General features: G+C 33.4%; 1 protein-coding gene across 1 annotated transcript; it reads left to right on the plus strand.

Annotated features, from left to right (window-relative positions):
- Nucleotides 1-6: 6 nt before the first annotated feature.
- LOC148273350 (uncharacterized) lies at nt 7-7,522 on the plus strand. The gene is made up of 5 exons (XM_088238826.1): nt 7-1,601; nt 2,598-2,755; nt 4,663-4,806; nt 5,515-5,640; nt 7,202-7,522. Exons 1-5 carry the CDS (start codon nt 1,406-1,408, stop codon nt 7,448-7,450), a joined length of 873 nt encoding a protein of 290 aa, XP_088094952.1. The 5' UTR covers nt 7-1,405; the 3' UTR covers nt 7,451-7,522.
- Nucleotides 7,523-10,839: the final 3,317 nt, after the last annotated feature.

A 10,839-nucleotide genomic window follows, 5' to 3' on the forward strand; every position in this document is an offset into this window, starting at 1 on the left:
ATGCTTAATTTTCCTGGTTCGATTTCCAAAAGTGTAAACCTTAAATAATATTGATTTAAAAGTTGTTTTTTTATACAATATTTCATAGTGTCCTGGACTAATGATACATAAGGCCAACGTCTTGCTTTTACTAATCAAATGGATACAATTTCAAGTTATTTTCTATTTATTTATTTAAACACTTTATATACAGTTTACACACATATGCCTAAGGGCGGGCATATTGCCTTAAGGCAATTTCTTCCTACCTACCCAAACCGTTCAATTTGAGAAAATCACTGGTATATGCATTGAGGTATTAACTAGAGTAAGCATAAGCGTTCAAAATATGGTCCCTGAACCTGCGGCCAATTGGTATATGTTCGATAAAATGTACTTTAGTCTCTTGCGAGCTTCCTCGGCTCTTTTTGAACGTTTGTGTCTCCTCGCAATTGCTAAAATGCCTTCAAGTATGCTAAGACACTGCACAAATTGTTCTGGAAAATATAGAAAAACAATGGTATAACCTTTCATCTGTTGTTAATGTTTTCATCTTAATCAGTATTTGTTTGAAATAGCTATTTTAATGTTAAAAAAACGTTTTATTAATATGTTACCAGTACTAATGCCTTAATGATTTCGCCAGTTCCCTACTCCTTCGTCGTGACATGTATGCGGAAGGGAGCGAAATTCTGAACAAAACTCACAGTAGACCGATATAAACAGTGCGTGCTTTTTACTGTTTTGCTTGCCAAAGTCAATGTGATATGACATGATGACACTTGCGCCCCCCACTGGCCATTCCCTTTTCTTTGGGGATGACTTTTTATCTTGGATTTGTATGGAGTGTCATCTCTTTATATTATATCTCATTGGGTATATGAACACATCGTTACAAGTTACAACAATGACCACGAGAGAAATATTGATATCTTGAACTCATAAAGCATTTTAAAGAGAAGGGTTTCATAGACGAAGAGACCGAAAAATGAAATAAAGTGAGAGAAAGAAGATAAAATGAATCATAACGGAAATATTTTTAAAATAGGACTCGAAGTTAAATTTAATTGATTATTTAGTTCTCTTTGAAAAATATTCGTGTTATGATTCATTTTATCTTCTTTTCCTCTCTTTCTTTCATTTTTCTGTCTTTTTCATACAATATTTTATAATATGAATAGCAACGCGTGTAATTATAAGTTAGTGTAATTCCTGACGATGATGTAGTAACCTCGAAACCGGTCGAAGTGTAACTCAAAATCAAAGTGGTTTATACAAATTTATAAACATATAAGTGTAAAATGTCATTCTTACCACAAAGTAAAAAATGTTTTTGTTAACAATAATAAATTATTAGTGTACCTATTCGAATTCTGAAAAAGGTGATTATTAAAAAAAAACACGAGGAATTAAGAAACCTTTATAAATGAGTGTATTAAATATCCAGTGGTATTATTTTAGTATCAAAACAAAAATCAACAAAACTCCCTTGGATCTTGATGACCAGCCTGTACCGAAGTCTTTAATTCGATTGATGAGCTGGAAAACTAAAGACAAGTTCAAACTGAAGAAAAATAAAGAAAACGTTACATCGAGAATCTCAAAAGTGTTCAAGAAAAATGGTGAATATGTTAATTGTTTTGAATAAATAAATACTAACTTATTTCCGCCTTCTTCTTGAGTCTAGTGTTGAAACGAGGCCTGCGGTTTGGCCCTCCACAATGAAGTAGTTCACCCCATGTGAATTTGGATACAAAGAATGTTTTCTTACATTGTCAACCTCGTGGTGTAATGATCGGCGCGTTAGCCTGCCATGCAAGAGGTCTGGGGTTTGATTCCCGACATGATTGATATGAAATATTTATTTAATAGGGTGTTTTCACACTAGAATATTTCATAGTCCCTGAAGCGTAAGACTGATCATCTTACCTTCATGTAACAGATATGATCAAGACTCGCTGCGATTGGTGTACCAATGCATTGCACTATGCACCATTAGGTGCGAAAAGGGAATGATGATGATGATTCTTACATGCAGTAAAAATTAGAGCAATAAATTGTCCGTCGAAGATTCTTGAAAATATATCCCGACAAGACGAAACAATTGTTACATAAATTTTTGTTTTCATTTTGTCTGAGCTGTTGAATTTGCTCCACACCACTCCCGCTACAATAAAATCAGCTATCCTATCCATCGAATGGCCTTCCCCTCAATTCTCCTCTTTTTAATGTGTTTTTCCTTTCTATTTATCTCTCCTTATTTCCTTTCTCTTTTTTTGGAATGAATTATATTTAGTGTAATAGTTATGATTTTATTTTGTGTTGTGTTATTTTCTACAATACGTTATGTACTTTTTAACCATATACTGTAAGAGCCCTCTGGGCGTTTATAAAATAAATAAACATTTGGATGTACTCAAAATATTGTTAAAAAATCAAATAATTTAACACATCCGCTCATTATGCGTTTGTGTGTGATGAGTGTAATCTATCTTAATCTTCCGGAAGGACACGGCTCTGACGTTTCATTAATCAATGTGTACTTTGTTTTAAATGTGCCACAGTAACATTTGAAAATCTGTATTAAAATAATCATATATTTTATTAAAAATTTTCAGCACTAATGAATGACAGACCAACTAACCCGGTAAACAAATTGAAGAAAGTTTCCGGTGAATCAAATAAAAGCTTTAACATGAGAATCAACGACGCCATGAGATCCTTAAAGGGAGATAGGGGTTTCGATGATATTGATGAAATAGCCCCGGAACCAAAGGTCTGCGTACAAACATTTTTATGTTTTATTGATTTAAAAAATATATATTTTGAATCTTGAAGTACATACATTACGTTACATACACAAACATATTCTTGTGTACTTTAATAATTACAATCGATGCATAAATAAATTAAAATAAATGAAAACAACTTTGTTTTTAACCACTCATTTTTTTTTCTACTGACCGGTTCCAAAGCTAAACAAGCTTCTTTGTCAGGGTATACATAACTAATGAATTCTATCCTATTTTGTTTTACCAATGTTTGCTAAATATTACATATGGATCTAATAAATCAAGTCTTTTTGCCTTGTTAGGATGGAAAGCGTAATGTGAGTGTGTTTAAAACCAGACAGGAGTGGACTAAAGGAAATATTCTTCATTTGGTTATTTATTGCTTTTTCCTTATAATGAATCGCTTTTTTAATTTCTAAGATTTCAAAGTTGTATAATTTTATTTTTTTATTTCAACATGCAGAACTTTTAATCCAATGTCTATTAAAAATATGTTTATTTACCATCAAATAGTTTGCACATTTAGAAAAAAATCAATTATTTTGCACCTTAAGTGTTCTTTTACTCTAAAATAAAAGTTTCTTTTAGTTTTTCCAATGTCAATTGAATCGAAAAAGAAATAAATAAATGTGGTTAAAATCTAAACGAACTAACGAAGTTAGCGCTTCTAATTAATTATTTATATACATCATATAACCTATTTAGTGATAAGACTTACAGTCACTTTTGTAAGTGAAAAGACACATCACACCTGGGTAATAGTGGCACGATTCCTACCCAGTAAAATATGCAGAAATGTTCCTGAATGTATTTTGTATCTACGTAATTACGTATACGAATAAATCTTTTTAATATTTGCATTTGTCGCTTAGCTAACAACATTGCGTTAGTCAATTTTGCGCTTTTTACAGAACGATGAAAAAACTGTTTATTTTGTCGAATTGAAGAAGAATATTAGACTTCAGTTTTTATATGGCTACACTTTATGGAGAAATATTAATTTCAATGCATTTAAAGCCATAATTTAGTTGAGGTTTCAATAAAAGAGGCAGTTTTTTTGTTGTCTTGTAAAAAGACCAAAAAGGACTTAAGCGGTGTTAGCTAAACGATGATATGTGGCCTTGAAAGCATCAATGTCAATATTATAATATGATTTTTTTTACTCAAATTCAAGAAATAATAGTGGCACAATGATCATCGTGCCATCATTATTTATGAAAACATTTGAAATTAGATGTCACAAATTACCGAAATTAATTTAACTTAATCCTTTGTTTTTGCTAACAAATGTTAGTTTACTAATAGCGTGGGTGTGTGAGTGTGTGTAATTGCTTTCCAGTAAAAATGAGTTTCATTTTATTGTGCCACTATTATTACTTCGGTGTGACATACTTACTTGACGTTTTTGGAAATACTATTTCTAAATATATTTTCCGTTTATTTTGTCTAAAATAAATTACAAGGCCAAAAACACAGTAAATGCCACACTGATCATGACCTTGTTATTTGTAGGCAATAATTAATTAATAAATACAATTAAAAATCATATGATTCCGCTGAAAGTATGTTCTTGTCATCAATTCAAGGTCACAAAAACATTGATTTATAATTTAAAGTGAAAAATTAAGCCAGACAGAGTTAAAAAGCGAAACCTCATAAATTAACATGTCCAAATTAATTAAACAACATTTTAAATATGCATATAACAAATCAAATTTACTGTTTATTGTTTAAAATTACCCAACATTAATATGCTTCTCCGTCATCCCACTTCAACTCGCTTTGAATTCCTAGTAAACTGACATCAAATATCCAATAGAAAACAGAATTTTTTGATTTGGTATTTTTTAAACTTTTCATTTTAAAGATTTGTTTGTAATTGTGATTTTAGGAAAAGAAATTGGATGAAGATGGTAACAGTATATACATTCAAAAGAAAGGAAGGAAACGACGACCGAAAACTGATGAACAATTTCTCACCAAATCACAAAGAAGAACACTCAAAGAAAAGATGAAGAGAGAGAAATTAAAAGAGGTATTCTTATTCTTAGTGGTAGGGGTTAGTGTTATGCAAGCTCCTGATGTCACTGAGACCTGTGAAGATCTATTGTGATGGGTCCCCGTGAATAGTTCTCACCCTCCACGCCCAGGTCTATAAAGAGCCTGGTGTGGAAGGCGAGTATTTACATTTTGTTAATCTCACCCTCCAGCCCAGAACCATAAAGTATCAGGCTATTAGGTAGGGAGCGAGCTCTTTAACATTCTCAGGTTTAACCAGTGGTCCCTGAGGATGAGGCTCCTTTTATGATGTAAAGCATCACATTCACATAGAATGTGCGTAGGTGTTTCCTTTTCTGCATTGCAGAACCTACATCTAGAAGTTTCGGAAAGGTTCATTCTAGCAAGGTGTTTGTTCAATCTACAGTGCCCTGTAAGGTCTCTAGTGATAACCCTCACTTGATTTCGGCTGAGTTTTATTAAGTCGAAGGCAAACCTTTGCGAGTACCCTTTTATCACTTCCGTCGCATGGTACTTTTTGCCAGAATATTACACTCTGCTTCCTGGCCCATGACCCAAGCTCATTATGTAGAGCACATTTAGGCAACCCACAGTAGTGTTCAGGGCCTATTGGGGCATAACAATATTACTATTAATAAGATTATTTATCAGTAGATGGCAATTTCTCAATCTTGCGCTTATACATTTTATGATAACAATACTTAATAAAAAAAAATTGTTTCAGGAAAAAGAATTGGATCAACAATACATTGTCAGAAAAGATGACATAAAATTTGGAGAAATTGTCCATGAACCGCCATCATTAAAGATTAAACCTCGAAAGGCTGATAAAACAACTGGTGTCCCAAGAGTAAGAGTATTTTATTTGTAATATTTCAATGCTTTTCTTTCGTTTATTAATTTATAATTTGAAAATTAACTAGGGTTGTCTTGTTGAGTTGGCACATTCATAATCGTGTTCAAAACTGTAGTAAATGTATTGATTGAATCGGCTTTCACTTCATAGCACTTAATAATAAATTATTATTATATGAGTAAGTTCAGCCCTATGGGAAAATGGATATAAATAATGTATTCTTACACACGGTAAAAATTAGAGCATTAAGCTGATTCTAAACGAAAATATGAAACTAATTATTCATGGATGGCGCTTTTATCATTTTTAAAAAAAAAAAAGCCATTTTTACGTTTATTTTCAATGGATTTTTTTTTCTTACTTCTATGTACTTTTATCTGTGTAGATTTAAGTATGAATATGTATTATTTTATGTGTATTTTTAGACACCAAAAATATATAATATTAACTCATGTAAATAAATGCCTTGACACGGGTTGTGCCCAGTGAGGTATTCACATTAAAAAAAAAAAGTGTTACGTAAAATGTGAAATAAAAATTAAAAAAAAAAAAACAAAAAATTATTTATCTAATTTTTTTTGTACACCATTTTTTGAAAAGGACCTAAATTATATTGTTATGGTATATCTTACAATCAATATAGTGTAAAGTTTCCGCAAACCAAGTTTTGAAAAATTTGCATTTTTCAATAAAAAAATATAAAAGCGCCATCTATAAACAACAAGTTTCATATTTTCATTAAGAATCACCTTAAATTGTATGGCAAAGTTTTTTAAAAATGTATAAAAAAATATATAAAAAATGAACTACTTTTAACGACATCACTAGTTCTTCCAAATCAACCAATGATAACAGAGTTGTGATAGATTTCCGGTTTACAGTAAGTTTACTGACCAAAGAATTCGCCAAGAAGAAGGAAAAGAGAACTTGTGACGTCACACGTGGAGTAATTTTTAGAATTACCAAAAATCCAGTAAAAAGATTAAATAGGTAGAAATTATAAGGAATTTAAGGGAATATTGATTGAGATCCACAAAAAACTAATGCTGTTTGGAAACATTCAAATACAATTTTTTTATATGCAAAAAAATAAAAGCATCCCAATTTTTTAGTAATATGCATTCTCGTTGACAGCAACCCTGGTAGGTCGATGAATAAATCATTTAAGCTCCTAACTTTTTTTTAACAGATTAGATTGAAGATCTACAAACATGCGCAGCGCAAAGCTCATTATTATGCAAAAAACCGCACGTAAATCGGTTTAGCCTTTTAGGAGGAGTTCACTGACATCACACGTCCAGAAAAATTATATATACAAAGATATTCCAATGCGACAAAATGATGTGAAATCAATATGTATTTTTTTTTTTTTTTTTGGAAAATGCACAAGTTGGTTTTTTCCACAGAAACTGTAGTTCCTGCCTATAGTAGCCTTGTTTTATCCAAAAGCTTTATTCTCATATATAATTTGATTTCGGACTAATGCTATGTTGAATCAGCCTCAAAAACTCATTTTGCTGCTTTTGCCTTCTTAAAATTGAGTTTTATTTTCCAGCCAGCCCGAAAAGACCTCTTACTTAACAAACTATTTGACAAGAACAACCAATCCATGGCGACATCTAAGAAGACCATGAAAGCAAAAATAACAATCCATCCGAAGAAAAAATCCGACGGAGTTATCGATTTGAAGGGGAGAAGGAAAGATTTACCACAAAGTGTAAGAAGAAAAATTGAACAGTCCCAAAAGGAAGCCATCGAAGCATATAAACTCATGAAACTGGAGAAAACAAAAAAGAAAACATAAAAACTAGAACTAATTTTGGTTTAGACATACTGTAAATATGCATATTTTTATATGTTAATAAAGGCATAAAAAGGATGTTGCTTGAATTTTTATTCGCTGAAAATTTACTGTTTTGTTTTTTTAGATTATTATTATAGATGTCTACCGTATAATCTGAAAAAATATGTTTTTAAGTTGTTAGTGATCTTATTTATGTTAAAGTTTCCATCGTTAATAGATAGATGTCACTAAAACTACGAACATTATAACTTTGAATCTCTAAAACATTATTATTTCATAGATGTCTCTAGTGTACATAAATTGTCAGTTATTTGTTTTGTTTTCTGTAATATTGTCTTGCTCCCAATTAATACCAGTACATCTTAAGGCCAACTAATTTCCACTCGATTTCCTTCAGTAAAATTGTCACCCGCTAGGGCGCTAGTAGAAACTAAAATAATAAAACAAAAAAGGAAATAATAAATAAGTATCCACCCTGATTTTACCAGGCCGGATGGATTGGCACGATACATGTTAAATGGGCCTGTGTTCTAGTTAATATTACCACAAGATGGTTGATAAGACAGCCTTACCGCCTACTCATTTTCAAATAATGTCGCTCATTGCATAAGTATTTCATTATTTTTGTAGCGTACTTTCTAAATTTTTGGGATAAAAAGTAAGTACATAGTTTATTTTACTTCCTATCTCTTTGGCTATCCTTATGGAGAAAAAAAAATCGATTGGTCGCTCCGTTGAGATGTGAAGGACACAAACAAAACAGAATTACAATGTTAAGTATCCATAGACTTATTGCGTTCGAATCGTCCTTTTTTGCATAGCGACAGTTGGAAGACCGGCAATTGATACAGGCTTCTTTTTATCTTGAAAACAAATATAATTACATCTGGAAATTTCTTATTATTAAATGACAAAACTAATTAATTAGCTTTCTCCCGAATACCATGCAAGTGGCATCGCGAGTAAAAGCTAGATCCAGCAGCTATTAAAGCAGCTTGACACTGTCCTTGCTCTCGTGTTCTGAGTTCGGCATCTCTAGATGACTCTTGATTTCGAACAACCCTTTAAGCTCGAGCTTGTGATGATATTTTCGTTATATATGATTTTCGTTTATTCAGTCATTATTCTCATAATGTAGTGCGAATTACTAGAATATATTATACTACTAATCCAAAATCCCACTTTAAAACCAAAACAAAAAGCCAATCAAACTAACCAATGTTTTACGTATAAATCATTTGTAATTTTATACTTATTTTCTCAACAATTTTTTTTCAATAAATGAACAAACAAAAAAAATTGATAAGGAGCTTGGCTTTGTAATAATTAGTCATGTTTTTTTACCATTAATTTTCATTTCATTTATTTTTTTTTTGCACCACAACAGGCCAGGAGGCCCAATTACAGTGGCGAATTACATTACATAACAACCAGGCTTGAGAAAAATCACATTAAATTTTTTTGTGTTCTCACCGGGAATCGAACCCGGAACCTTCCGTGCGCGAGTCAAGCGTCTTGACCACTACACCACGGAGGCCGCCGATTTGGCTAAGTATAATAATAATGTGAATAAAAGCGGACCTAAATTAGAGCCTTGTGGGACTCCTGAAAATAAGTGACAAATTGACTCCTGTTTTTAAAATAGTTTGTAAACAATATTAGTAATAATAGCTTATTAAAAGTTTTTATTATTTTTCTTGTACCTAGTACTTACTCATTACATGACAGCACGGTTTGCTGCAGTAGATCACCAGGGAGCTCGGGAGAGTTCAAAATGAGGAAATGTCTTATAAAACGCAGTTATAACTTTTAACCATACATTTCTCCATTAATTCTGGGCGCTGGCTCCTGAAGTCGAGCTATAAAAATTATTCGTTATTGCGTGAGCAAGATGAAGTTATTGTTTTTAGCAAGTTGAAGGGAGAGATATGAGAAAAATACGTTAGTTAAATTCGTTAGTCATTAGCACGTGTAATCAAGGACTCGCAACTGGTGACTGTAATCTGAGATGTTGTTTGTGCAAAAATTTTCATGTATAATGGGAAGTTATTAAAGAAACACTTGTACTATTTTTCAACAAATTTTAGCCATACTAAGTAAGGTGATTCAGAAAACATGTTACTTTGAAAACAGAAATGTTTAAGATAATATAATATCGTTAAAAACAATTTCGTAACAATATTATAGATTTAGTTATTTTTGCTAAAACAATTCAGTTGTAGGGTCAAAGCACCAGTAAATGACCACCCCTCCAGTAAATGACCATTGGTTGATAAAACACAATATAATAAGAATTGCTACGTGTGTCCAGTCAAAAAACTATTAACACTAGAAACTATGACAAAAGCAGTAGGCGGATACATCTTTTGGTAAGAAACAAATCTATCAGTTTTAAACTGCGAGTTGTCAAAAGGTAATAGTGCGTCTTCCCGTTATTGTTCTGAGATTGAAAGTGTTTTTATAAGGAAAGGTGTGGTAAGTGTTTTATTTGATGCTTTCTTATGCAATTCTTTGAATATATCCATATTCTAATGTGTTAGGGTTGTTGTTCCGGACGCGCTGGAGTATATGTGAAAGCCAAGGGCCGAATTCACAATAAAGGCGATCTGATCCACTTTCGGGTTCGGCCTTGGCTATACCGAGGAAAATACAGAATAGGATTTTATTTGGATAATTTTGTGTTTAATGTATGTATTTTGTATGTGTCTATTTGTAAGTGTATTCATATTTGTATGTTGCTCACCGCGCGGCGTACTGTCGACTAAACCCGCGCGCGGGCGGACGCCGCTATTTACGTGGCCGGCCGTCGGAACAGAGTGAGTGGGGGAGGCCGGGCGAGTGGTCGTCCGTACCCCCACTTTCCGACGGTGGCTCGCGTACACGGCGGCGGCCGCGCGCTCGGGCGTCGGGCAGTGCGCCGCGAGGGCCTTATAATGTGTACCACACGAAATAAATGTTAGTTCGCTCAGTTCGCTCAAGACACTCTACTGCGTTTTACTCTCCGCTCCTGCCCTCCGCTTCCCGCTGGACTTCGTGCTTCGCTGCTGCCTTCCGCCGTGACTGCCCTGACTGCGCTCGCCTCTTTGAACCAACAGGACGCGTTGGAAAGCCCTTTTCAGGGCTACTGAGGTTGACTTAGCGGTCAGTGCTTTCTCGGTGCGCCGGGCTCAGGCCCCCCATTTACGCCGGGTGGGCCGATTGAACGGAACCAGGGAGACGAAGCCGCCACCCCCCCCTGTAACGGGTCGGTTACAGTTGTTTTACAGTGTTATGATGTAACTAAATCTGAGTATTATTTTTACTGGGGTACTAGTGGTCATTCACTGGTGATTCATTTAATTTAATTTAAGATTTATTTAATACATCCATGGAGCGCAGCATTGTTCCGA

The sequence above is a fragment of the Micrasema longulum genome, unplaced genomic scaffold (genome assembly GCF_059751315.1).
Source record: "Micrasema longulum isolate JH-2025_06_02 unplaced genomic scaffold, ASM5975131v1 h1tg001973l, whole genome shotgun sequence".
Taxonomy (NCBI): Eukaryota; Metazoa; Arthropoda; class Insecta; order Trichoptera; family Brachycentridae; genus Micrasema; species Micrasema longulum.

Excerpts from the sequence above, each read along its gene's own strand:
- LOC148273350 (XM_088238826.1), top strand. The coding sequence starts at position 1,406 with ATGAGTGTATTAAATATCCAGTGGTATTATTTTAGTATCAAAACAAAA. Across the intron at positions 4,807-5,514 it reads AGAGAGAGAAATTAAAAGAG|GAAAAAGAATTGGATCAACA; the intron begins GTATTCTTATTC and ends AAATTGTTTCAG. Across the intron at positions 5,641-7,201 it reads AAACAACTGGTGTCCCAAGA|CCAGCCCGAAAAGACCTCTT; the intron begins GTAAGAGTATTT and ends TTTATTTTCCAG.